Source organism: Dromiciops gliroides, chromosome 3, assembly GCF_019393635.1.
Source record: "Dromiciops gliroides isolate mDroGli1 chromosome 3, mDroGli1.pri, whole genome shotgun sequence".
In the NCBI taxonomy this organism is placed as follows: domain Eukaryota; kingdom Metazoa; phylum Chordata; class Mammalia; order Microbiotheria; family Microbiotheriidae; genus Dromiciops; species Dromiciops gliroides.
In genome coordinates, this window is record NC_057863.1 from 245,377,691 (window position 1) to 245,390,966 (window position 13,276).

General features: G+C 39.0%; 1 protein-coding gene across 1 annotated transcript in view; it reads left to right on the forward strand.

The window, feature by feature from the left end:
- Positions 1 to 13,276, forward strand: part of OCA2 (OCA2 melanosomal transmembrane protein) — a 621,653-nt gene that overhangs the window by 107,812 nt on the left and 500,565 nt on the right. Inside the window, exon 5 of the mRNA XM_043996561.1 lies at positions 2,220 to 2,292. Within this exon, the coding sequence (XP_043852496.1) occupies positions 2,220 to 2,292 (73 nt within the window). The remainder of the gene's footprint in view (positions 1 to 2,219; positions 2,293 to 13,276) is intronic.

Below are 13,276 nucleotides of genomic sequence, written 5' to 3' on the forward strand. Positions count from 1 at the left end.
GTTACAATAATTATATGGCTTCATCTAGGTCTTTCATCAAGTTTTTCGCCTATAATAGCATCTAAGATTTCTGAGGTTCTTTATATGTTACCTCATTGGATCCTCACAACAACCCTATGAAAGAGGTATCATTTTTATCCCCATTTAATGAATGAGGCAATGTAGGGTCACAGAGCTAGTAAGTATTTGAAATCAAGTCTTCCTGATACCAAGTTCAGTGTTCCATCTACTGCACCACACTTCTTCAGAGAACATGCCCCCCCCCATCCCTTTTTTTTTTTTTTCCGTGGGGCAATGAGGGTTAAGTGATTTGCCCAGGGTCACATGGTTAGTAAGTGTCAAGTTTCTGAGGCTGGATTTGAACTCAGGTCCTCCTGAATCCAGGGCCAGTGCTTTATCCACTGTTCCACCTAGCTGCCCCTCTCCCCCCCCCCCCAGCCCTCTTTCTAAGTCTTGTTTTCTTTGGGTTAGCTAGTGCTACATAGATACTTTTTTTCATTGAAATAGCACTTTAAGGTTTGCAAAGCACTTTGCAATTATGTTCACAACAACCCTGGGAGATAGATATTATTACTATTATCCCCATTTTATATATGAAGAAAGTGAGGCAGGCAGATGTTAAGTGACATGCCCAGGGTTACCCAGATAAAAAATGTTTGAGGCTGGATTCGAATTCTTGCTGACTGCAGGCTCAGCCCTCTATCTACTGTGCTGCCTCGCTGCCAACAGTTATATGCTAAATGTGCCAGGCACATAGTGATAAATGAATTTTCATTCATTTGTGACAAAAATGTACTATACCTGTATCATATTTTACAATCTCGTCTGAGCAAATTATATTCTTTCACGTGTTACATATTTTATCCTTTTTAAAAAAGTAATAAACATTTTTATTTAAAGTTTTGAATTCTAAATTCTGTCCCTCCCTTCATCCCTCCCCTGCCCCTCTCTGAGGTGGTAAGCAATCAGATATAGTTTGTATGTTTGCAATTTACATGGATTTTTAGCATAGATGGAGCCTCAGGTTGGCTGGAGATGCCACGCCCTCATTTTGTGGCTTTCCTGTTCTATGGTCCCTTGGAATATTGTCAGCTCTTGATTATCTGCATCAGTGGTTGCCATTGGTGTCCTAAATAGCGGGAAATCTAAGAATCACTCTATGGTGTTTTGAAAGGATTTAGGGAATTTTCCCTATGCAGATTTAACTTTGTAAATAAGGTTTTCTTAAGCTAATATCAGGCAGGTAGGTATCACAGTGGATAGAATGCTAGGGTCTGTAGTCAGGAAGACTCAACTTTCTGAGTTCAAATCTGGCCTCAGTCTTTTAATAGCTAGGTGACCCTGAGCAAGGCACTGAAATGACTGAAAAACAAGTTAATGTTAAAATTGATTTTCATTTCTTGATTGATTTTCATTTCATCACCTGATGATCTGTGGACTTCATCAACTGATGATCTGTGGACTCAAGAGAAAGGGAAATCTTGTGGATACGTACTGAATGACAGGCAGAAACTAGCCTGTTATTCTAATTTTTTTAAAGCATTAATTCATGGCTAATTGTAAGTGGATTGTAATTTGCTCTGCATGTTCCCTTTTCATTCTCCCTGTACATGGGTCTTTTAGTGTCAAGTAAACATTTTCCCAGACTAATATTAGTAGTCTTTGTTTCAAAACTTGAGATATCAGGTCATCAATCTGGTGCAATTGTTTGAATTATAGCCTATATGTAAGCTCTTAGACGTCTGTAAGTCTTGTTCAGTCTTGTTAGATGGGAGTGCCACTCATCTTTCTTATAGCCATTAAATTGATTGTCTTCTTAATTAACTCTGAAGTATAGGAAAATTACTTCATCAGTATTTCAAGGTTTAATTTTTGTTGCAGGATCTTTGCTCTTTGCAGTTGATTTATTTTGCAATGTAAAGTAATTGTTGATCAATCATCAGTGTTCACTGTAGCTAAAAGTGTTGCAGATTCTTAAAAAAAAGAGCAATTGCGAATAAGCTGGAAAATTTTAGATCCATAAATTAATAACATTATTATACTATTTTGCATCTGTTGACAAGATTATTTAAATGCCATTGCTATCATTTCATTAACATACCTGCCCCACTGCCTAGCGTGGTGCCTTGTCAATAATATTTACTGAATATTTGTTAAATTGAAATTGAATCATCTCAGTTAATGTGTTTATTTATAATTTTGTTTTCTGATTATTACAGATTTTATTTAGCACACATCCAGATCATGGAAAATCCTGGCAGATGCTGGCTGTGTCACCTCTGGAAAGCTACTGTATCCAAAGTATGCACTGAGGTTTTCAATCACCACACAAGGTGGTAATTGTAGAGCTGCAGACCATGTGAAAATATATAATTCTTCTTTGAAGTTCACAGCATAGATGATGATTCTTCTACCAAGAGAGTCTAGTCATGCACATTTATAGCAGACTACTTGATGAAATAGGACATGTTCTAAACAACACGAAGGGGAGGGAGAGCTCTCTTAGCAGTTGATTGAGTTGTGGAAAGTCAAAATTCTTCTCTCATCGTTGTCATTATTGGTGCATATTTTGAAGTCTGAATATAAATCTGGTTCATAATGCTCTAAATCTTGAGACCTATTTGCATTGATCAGAGAAGAAAAGTACCTCTAACATAGATTGCTTGGTCAATGTTTCCAGTGGAGTATAATGCTACCTAGATCCTGGAAAGGAAATAAGTCAGGGCAGGAGAGATGAGGGAAACAAAGGCAGTAAATGTTATATCTGTGACAAAAAACTCAGTATTGAATTGAATTCTAAATCCCTTAGCAAGGGGACCCTCTGTAGTCCGTGTGTTATATTTCCCCTGTATTCCCGAGTTGTCTTGTTAGTGTCAGTACTTTATGGCAAGATAACTCTTCTTGTCCCAACAGTCAAGCTTAGACCATATCTCTTTCTTTCTCAGTGTTGAGTGAAATAGTACAGATATCAGAAAACCTAAACAATAGTTATAGTTTTTGCAATCTGAATTCTCCTTTCCCCATGTTAGAGTAGTTTCTTGTTGTTGAAAGTGAAATTATATTGAATTCTCCAAGGCTGTCAACTCTGAGTATGCAAACCATTTGAAAAAATGAACTTAGGGGCAGCTAGGTAGCACAGTGGATAAAGCAGCGGGTCCTGGATTCAGAAGGACCTGAGTTCAAATTCAGCCTCAGGCACTTGACACTTACTAGCTGTGTGACCCTGGGCAAGTCATTTAACCCTTATTGCCCAGCAAAACCAACCAAACAGGAGGTGGAGCTAAGATGGTGAAGGAGAGGCTGTGACTCCCACAAGCTCCAGATAAACCCGTCCATTCACGCCCAAATAATGTGGTAAAAATCAAAACCCAGAACAGCCTAATGCACATAAGAACAGAGTGAGACTGTTTCTCCGCAAAAGAGGGCAATTCTGATCACCTACTGATCAGGCTGAACAACTCAGCGTGCGGTCCGGACCCAGCCAGGGACACTGCTTCCAGCGCATGTCAGAGTCTTCAGCACCAGCAGGTTCTGAGGCTCCAATTACGGACTGGTGAGAGGGTTCGGCGGTAGGCCAGGGTGAAGTGGAGGCAGTATCTACTGGAGTTGGGGCAAAGCGCCCTGGGTCTGAACCAGTGGGCTGAATCGAGTGGTGGTGGCCCAGTGGGGGAGGGGTAAAAGCAGGCCAAGCTTCCGACCATAGAGAATCAGAGTTCAATCAGACTTCTGTTTCCGGGTCAAAGAGAAAGCAGCTGTGATTACTCACAAGCCAGGCAGGCTGAGAAGAAGCCCAATCACCCCCTGGGCCACGCTGTAGCACAAACAGTGTGCCCTGGAAGCAGTGCTACACTTTAAGGAGTAAAAAGCCAAGAAACAGTAAGCCAGGATGAGTAGGCAGAGAAAGCAGAAGACCATCGAAAACTTCTTTGGGGGAAAGGTAGACCACAATACATCCTCAGAAGAAGAAGATAATAATAGGTTCAAAGCTCCAACATCCAAAGCTTCCAAGAAAAATAGGAACTGGTCTCAGGCCATGGAAGCTCTCAAAAGGGACTTTGAAGAGAAAGTAGGAGAGATAGAACAAAGATGTAGAGAAAGAGAGGAAGGAATGGAAAGAGAAATGAGAGCAATGCAGGAGAGTCATGAGAAAAAAGTCAACAGTTTGAAAAGCCAAATGGAAAAGGAGATTAAAAAACTGTCTGCTGAAAATAATTGCCTAAGAATTAGGATTGAACAAATGGAAGCTAGTGAGCTTATGAGAAACCAAGACACAGTAAAGCAAATCCAACTGAATGAAAAAATAGAGGGCAATATGAAATATCCCCTTGGAAAAACAGCTGACCTAGAAAATAGGAGAGATAATTTGAAAATCATTGGACTACCTGAAAACCATGACCAAAACAAGAGTTTAGACACCATCCTCCAAGAGATTGTGAGGGAAAATTTCCCTGATATTCTAGAAGCAGAAGCTAAAATAGAAATTGGAAGAATCCACCGATCACCTCCTGAAAGAGATCCCAAAAGGAAAACCTCCAGGAATATTATAGCCAAATTCCAGAACTCCCAGGTGAAGGAGAGAAAATACTGCAAGCAGCTAGAAAAAAGGAATTTAAATACTGTGGAGCTCCAATAAGGATAAAGCAAGATCTAGCAGCTTCTACATTAAAGGACCGGAGGGCATGGAATATGATATTCCAGAGGGCAAAGGAACTGGGACTACAGCCAAAAATCACGTACCCAGCAAAACTAAGCATCATCTTTCAGAGGCAAACATGGAATTTCAAGGAGAAAGAAGACTTTCAGGCATTTGTTATGAGAAGACCTGAACTGAATAGAAAATTTGACTTTCAAATACAAGACCCTGGAGAAGCATAAAAAGATAAACAGGAAAAAGACTTCATGAGGGATATTAAAAGATCAAACTATTTATATTCCTACATGGGAAGATAATACTTCAAACTCATAAGAACTATCTCCATAAGGATTTAACAGAGGACACAGGTCTGAACTGAATATGAAGGGATGTTATGTCTTGTTCTTTGTGGGGTGTCTTATGTCTGGGGCGGGATTTGGGCTCAGGTGCTCCTGGTTCCAGGGCCGGTGCTCTGTCCACTGCGCCACCTAGCTGCCCCTGGAAACACATTAAAAAAAATTTTTTTTTTCTCTTTGACAATTCTTCAGTCTGAAGTTTTGGGAGTGTTTTGACTGTTTTCTCTCACAACCTAGCTAATGTGGGAATGTTTCCCATGACTACTCATGTATAACTTATTTTGAAATGCTTGAGTAATAGTGGGTGGGGGGTGGGAATGGAGGAGGAAGAGAAGTTGGAACACAATTTAAAAAAAATTGATGTTAAAATTTGTTTTTACATATATTTTGGAAAATAAAATTCTATTCAATAAAAAGCAAACAAACAAAAAAAAAAAAAGAAAAAGAACCCCCCCCCAAAAACCCAACCAAACAAAAACCCAAGAGATTCCAAAAAAATGAACTTAAACAAACAACTGCCTGCAGTAGAGTCTCAGTCCTGAACCTGACTTCGATATCTTAACATTTTCTTATTACCTGAGCTAGACAGAGGACACCAGTAAGCTGAAGATTTGATGGTAAATAATGTTTAGGATTACTACCATGATGTCAAAAATTTGAAGTAATTAAATATTAATAGAGAAGTAATGCATTTGGTGTTCTAAATGGTGTTTTTTTTTTCTTGGCATCTTCTGTATTTCTTGTTTATCTTGGAATTTTTCTTGCATACTTTTAAGTTGGAAATGCAGAAAATTTAATGTGAGATAGAAAACCACCCCCAGCAGAAAATGATCTTTTTAAAAACTGCTATTACAAAATAAAAAGTCTCATAGGGCTTAAAGGCCTCATCAGTGGCATTATCAGGGAATTCTACATAATTTAATTTTTAGGATATTCCACTTTAATTTTTTAGAAGTCTGCAGATTTGAACTATTTTATAAAATGTTTCTTTATTGCTGTGTCTTATAAAACCCTCTGCCCAGGGTAATGTAGCATTTTCTTAACGAGTCAAAGTCATCATTACGAACATCAATATTTATGTTGTGCACACTCTTAGCACACTGTTACTCTCAAGGGTATGTGTAGGGACATTAGCCCTTACATCAAATGGTCCCAAACTGCAATTATTGATATTGATGTCTTATTTCTCCTCTTCAGTTGTCACTGTTGACTGCATCAGTGTTTAGCAATGTTCTTCCTCTGCTTTAAATTCCTTGCTGCTTGTGATCTGCTATCCCTTTTAACCCAGGAATTGCTGCAGAAAACTGGATACCTAAGTCTGGTAAATCAATAACCTTAATTTAAACAGTTCTAAGGCAGTAAGTTTTGACCTGAAAATGATTATTTTCTTTGCTGTTTGGAGATTTTGGGGGTGGGGGTGGGGGATGAAGGGATTGAAAAGCTGATTTCTGATGAATAAAAATAATCACAATAACAATTTACATTCTTATAGCATTTTAAGTTTTATACAGTGCTTTCCTCAAAATGACACTGTTTTAGTTGTGTTTTGGATTGTTGAAGGAAATAAGCATTATTTAACTTCCTACTGTGTTTCAGATATCATGCTAAACCCTTTAAAAATATTATCTCATTTCAACCTCACAACAATCCTGAGAGGTAGGTGATGTTATGAGCACCATTTTACTCTTTTTTTTTTTTTTAGTGAGGCAATTGGGGTTAAGTGACTTGTCCAGGGTCACACAGCTAGACCATTTTACTCTTAAGGAAATGGAGGCAAACAGGTAAAATGATTTGCCCAGTGTCATACAGCTAGTAAGTGTCTGAGGCCACATTTGAACATAAATCTTTCTGACTTTGGGCCCAGAAATATACCCACTGTGCCACCTAGCTCCCTCAAGTCAGGTTACCAAGTGGGTCATTCATGTTAAATAAGTTGCCATTTGGTATCACTTCAAAACTTTGGTTTTTGGATAATATTCTTTTCAAGGATCATCCCTAGTAAGCAAAATTATCACATCATTCTGTGTTCCAGCTCCCTTAATCTCTTTGCCATTCACCTCTCTTCAGTCCTTTATCTTTATGGAAATAATAATAATAATAATAATAATAATAATAATAATAATAAACTAGACTTTTATAGTGTCTTCTATGTAGGTTTGCAATGTTATTACAAATATAACCTTATTTGATCCTCACAACAATGCTATGAGGTACAGTTGTTAACTCCCTTTTACAGAGGAGGAAACTGAGGCACAGGGAAGTTAAGTGACCTTCCCAGGGTTCCACAGCTAAAGAGTTTGAGGCATGATTCAAACTTCAGTCTTCCTGATTCCAAGCACAGCACTCACTGAACTGTGCCACCCAGCTGAAAATGTTTTGTTATTCATGAGATGGATAATGGTCAGCACCCCTAAGAAACAATTCCCTAACAATCTTCAAAAATTTTATTACTTACCTTTAAACATTGAATAAAAATCAAGTAAACTTTATGACAATATTTGGATTTGAAATTCCAACACATAAGCTATTCATAAATAACCAGTTACTCCCTCTTTGATTTTCTTATTATTCCTTTATCTTGATATATTTTCTATATATTTACCCTTTTATTAAGACCTCTCAATAATTTGAACTGATTTTTCTGCATCTTTATTGTTCACTGACTATGTGCCCAACACTGTATTAGGCAATGTGAGGTATACAAAAGTATAAAACCTGGTCTTTGGTCTCAAGGAGCTGACAAATAATTGGGAAAACCAGATGAATAACTATCCTTCTGGTAAGCAGACATTATACACCTAAAAATGTTTTCTCAATGCTTATTGTTTATATTTTTTCATACCACTGTCACTTTTCTGTGAACCTGAGACCAAGAACTCTCCATTATAACAGAGAAGAATAAACCATTCTGGCACCCACATTTACAGCATTCAGCACTACTTGTAATCTACCACCTCTGGTCCCAGGGAAGAAACCACACACATTTTATAAAGATTCCTTGCATCCTTTAGAACAGGAACAGCTCTTTAGGCCAAGCTACTTTTGTTAAAAATGTTTTCAAAATAATTTTTAACTTAAATATAAACCAAACCCCCACAATGTCCATTTACACAGTACAACTCAGAGATGGTTCAATATGAAACCACGAATCTCTATTTCACAGTTTACTTAAAAAACCCAACTATGTAATAAATACACACAATTTTCAAAGCTACCCTGCTTTTTTGTGCTTCTTTATGAGTTCTCTTTTGTTCTTTGGTGTGCACTTTTTATTTTTGTTTTCCCTTCCTTCTCACCTTGTGCTGGCAAAGGCCACTGTTAGAAACAGATATGTATATAGATGTAAAATCATACTATACATATTTCTATTTATCAGCTCTTCCTCTGGAGGTGAATAGCATCTTCCTTCATAGGTCCTTTGTAGTTGATTTGAATATTTATAATACTCAAAATAATTTAGTTGTTCACACTTATTCTTCAAACAGTATAACTATTAATGTATGCCTAAGCTACCTTTAAATAAATCAAGTTTGTTCCTAGAGTTCCTGCACATCTAGGTGTGTTTTTCTGGTCAGTAATATTTTACATTAATAGTGAGCTGATTTATTAGAAGTGCATATTACCTTCCATCCCTCCTTAACTGTTTAGTATGGGCAGCTAGGTAGCTCAGTGGGTAGAGTGCCTGAAGTCAGGAAGACTCATCTTACTGAGTTCAAATCTAGCCTCAGACACTTCATCACTTATCCTTGTTTTCCCTAAGTTTCCTCAATTGTAAAATAAACTGAAGGAGTGGCAAACCACTCCATTAACTTTGCCAAGAAAACTCCAAATGGGGTCAAGAAGAATTAAACAGGACTGAAACAGCTGAACAACAACATCAACAACAGCAGGAGAAGTCCTTGAACCCTTTCCAGTGTCTACAATACTAGGTACTCTTGGGGTCTAGAGACTCTGGAAGCCAGACTGGACTTTGTTCTCTTTCCCAGGAAAAGAGAGTCCATTTCTTCTAAGCTCATTACGAATATGCTTGGGGTGACTTTTCCTGTAATGAGTTCTTCAGGTCTCATTACCCTAGTACCTGGTTGAAGGCTTTCTTGATTTTTTATTTATGCTTCAGAGCTTTAAAATTCTATCTTAGCTTCAGGGTTTAAACAACCTTTGCCTGTAAGAAAACGGAACATTTCTATAAATATGACCCACTTTTGTTATCTTATTCCTTTAACCTTCTTGCTTCTCTTGCAAGTAGGAAATATAATTCTAAAAACTCTTTCTGTGCCTATCTCTGGACCTCAAGGGAAACTGTCATGGTGGAACATTCTTTCAACTAAGGTTCTTAGAAAAACAAGCTGAGATGCCTTCTTTATAATTTCCACAAGGGAATTGGGGAGGAGGTCTGTCTTTTTAATTTAGTGCTCCACACAGACTAAAAACAAAACAAAACAACACTGGAGTCAGTGGTTATGTCTGGTCAGAGATGGTCTTCAGTCAGACAAATAAATGCTGTCTATGGATTTTTTTTGGTGGGGCAGTGAGGGTTAAATGACTTGCCCAGGGTCACACAGCTAGTAAGTGTCAAGTGTCTGAGGCTGGATTTGAACTCAGGTCCTCCTGAATCCAGGGCCAGTGCTTTATCCACTGTGCCACTTAGCAGCCCGTCTATGGATTAAAAAAAAAACGTGGGAGGTGGGTATAGAGATTGGTAGGGAGAGAAAATATGGGAATCTTTGGACATAGTGGCAAAAGTACAATGCCATCCTCTCCAAAGGTGACTCAAAAAACACTGGGATCATAAGATTTAGAACTGGAAGGGAACATAGAGAAGAAATATTCTAGTGCTTCAGACTCTTACTAGCTTTGTGACCCCAGGCAAGTCACTTAGCCCTGTTTGCCATAGTTACTCATCTGTTTAACCCCTTAACATCCCTTATGATTTCTTTTTCCTGTTTACCTTTTCATGCTTCTCTAGGGTCTTAAATTTGAAAGTTAAATTTTCTATTCAGTTCAGGTCTTTTCATCACAAATGCTTGTAAGTGCTCTTTTTCATTGAAGTTCCATTTCCCCCTTGAAAGATTATATTCAGTTTTGCTGGGTAGGTGATTTTTGGCTGTAGTCCCAGTTCCTTAGCCCTCCAGAATATCATATTCCATGCCCTGTGATCCTTTAATGTAGAAACTGTTAGATCTTGTGTTATCCTGACTGTGGCTCCATAGCACTTGAATTGTTTCTGGTTGCTCCCAATATTTTCTCCTTGACCTGGGAGCTCTGGAACTTGGCTATAATATTCCTGGAAGCTTTCCTTTTGGGATCTCTTTCAGGAGGTGATTGGTAGATTCTTTCAATTTCTATTTTACCTTCTGTTTCTAGAATATCAGAGAAATTTTCCCTGGCAATCTCTTGGAAAATGATGTCTAAGCTCTTTTTTGATCATGGTTTTCAGATAGTCCAATAATGTTCAAGTTATCTCTTCTGGATCTGTTTTCTAGGTCAGCTGTTTTTCCAAGAAGATATTTCATATCGCCCTCTATTTTTTTATTCATTTGGATTTGCTTTATTTTGTTTTGGTTTCTCATAAAGTCACTAGCTTCCATTTGTTCAGTCCTGATTCTTAGGCAATTATTTCCTTCAGAGAGCTTTTCCATTTGGCTTTTCAAGCTCTTGACTTTTTTTCATGACTTTCCTGCAACACTCTCATTTTTTCCTCTACCTCTCTTACTTTATCTTCAAAGCCTTTTTTGAGTCCTTCTGTGGCTTGAGAACAATTTATATTTTTCTTGGAAGCTTTGGAAGTAGGAGCCCTTACCTTGCTATCATCTTCTGAGGGTGCACTTAGATCTTTCTTGTCATCAAAGAAACTTTCTATGGTCTGCACCTTTTTCTGCCTGCTCATCTTGCCAGCCTATTTCTTTCTTTCTTTTTTTTGGGGGGGAGCAGGGTCACACAACTAGTAAGTGTCAAATGTCTGAGGCCAAAATTGAACTCATGTTCTCCTGAATCCAGGGCTGGTGCTCTATCCACTGCGCCACCTAGCTGCCCCTGCCAGTCACCCTATTTCTTGACTTTTGACTCCTCCTTAAAGTGGGGCACTGCTTCATGGATGCACTATCCAAAACTTCAGGGGGGTCCCAGGTGGTAAGATTTAAGGAGAGGCTCATTCTCAGATCACCTGGCCTGTATTTTGGTCTGTAAGTAACCACAGACTGCTTACTTTTTAACCTGGAAACAAATCCAGGTAACTTTGGTTGCAAATGTGGGCATGCTCGTTGTGCCCCTTCCCCACCTGGGACTGCCACCCAAGACTGTGTCCTGTATATGAGCCTGGGCAAAATGTCAGAGTTCCACCTTAGTGCCAGCAGAGACCCCTGTAATCTCCCTCTGCCAACTGCTCAAACCTCTCACCAGACTATTAGTTGAGTTAGCCACAGCTGCAGCTGGTTCAGAGGCTCTGGGAAGTCTCTTTCTCTGGTGGGCCTGGGGCTGGATCTGTGTCAGTGCAGCCATGGGGCTGGGATCCACTCCCACCATAGTACAGCACACCCCTTCTGCCAACCTTCTAAGCTGTCTTTGGCTGGAAAATGGTCTCAGACTGTCCCTTTGTGGGTTCTGCTGATCCAGGAATTGTCTTATGGCATTATTTGGACTTTTTGGAGTGATTATGTCAGGAGTTCTGAGTGCTTGTTGCCTTTCCTCTGCTATCTTGGCTCTGCCCACTCATAGTTACTCATCTGTAAAGGGAGCTGTAAAAGGAAATGGCAAACCATTCCAGTATCTTGGCCAAGAAAATCCCAAATGGGGCCATGAAGAATCAGACATGACTGAAATGACTGAATGATGGACAAACAAAAAGCTGTTCTTGGGTTCTTAGTGTTCCTCAAAATGGAAAATTAATAGATGGAATTTAAAGACAAGTTATTTCCAGTTTTACCACAAAGCTGGTTCTCCAGGAAGACAAATTCCTGTTAAATACAAGGCTACAATTGTACCCTCAGTGCAGCTGTGGCACTCGAAGTGTTCTTAAAGGGCATGGATAGAGTGGGCAGACATCATGGAGGTGCTAAATGTGTATGGAATTTCACAACTACAGTGCCTTATTCTCTCTGTTTTTCAAGTTATTTATGAAGTTTATTTTTTAAAAATTATTTATTTATTTTGGGGGGTGAGGCAATTGGGATTAAGTGACTTGCCCAAGGTCACACAGCTGGTAAGTATCAAATGTCTGAGTCCAGATTTGAACTTAGGTCCTCATGAATCCAGGGCCGGTGCTCTATCCACTGTGCCACCTACCTGTCCCTTATCAAGTTTATTTTAATTCATATATTTCATAGAAAATCAGTGGAAGACACATCCCTGGTGTATGAAAATTTAGGTCTGTACAAATTCTTCTATTTACAGGCAAAGGGAAGTGGGAACATGATTGGTAGCAGCTGCAACTCTCAGTTTGGGGGGCTTTGCAGACACAGCCCTGGGCACACTTGGCAGGAGCAGTAGCTTTTCTTGAAGGAGGTGCACTGGCATGATCCGCATTTGCAGGAGCCTGGAGAGGTACAAGAGCCACCATTCTCGCAGTGTCCATGGCTGGCAGGTAGATATCAGGCACGCAGTTGTCAGAGGAGAAGGATGTTGTCCAGTGCCTTTTTCTCAACCTCTGCCATCATTCAGCTGCCTCCTGCTCAGTTGGAGGGACCGTGGTGAGCCACCAGCCAAAGGTAGCACAACAGCTGGTGGTGGATCAGCTACTCATTGTGGAGCTTGAAGAAGTCTAACAGTGTGTAGGTGATATTGCTTGTTTGGGAGTTCCAATATGTATGAGGATTAAAAGCTGATTGAGTAATAGTCTAGTACTAGTGTAGTGAAACCCTGGACCCAGAGGCTTGTCAGGCTGATTAACAGCCAGTGAACCAGGCAACATTGGAAAAACAGATCAGGTCAAACTTCCCATGCCAATGAATATTGAAAGTGGTCCTTATACTTCCAGCATGGGTGAGATAGGAAGACCCAGTCTCAAAAAAAAAAAAAAAAAGAAAAGAAAAGAAATCAAGAATTAGGCAGTCTTTTTACTGTTTGGGTTATTGTTTCACTTTGAGGACTTATTAAAATTATCTTGCTGAATGAAGAGTTATTGTCTGAATAAATCAAAAGTTCTCTGATAGGTAGGTTAATTAGATCTGCCTACTGTAGATTTGCAATCTTCCACTCTTTATTATGAAGAATTTTGTGAAAATTACCTACTTGATTTCCTTTTCTGATTTTATTTATAAATCTAGCATTATACCATTTGGTTGGGATGGTA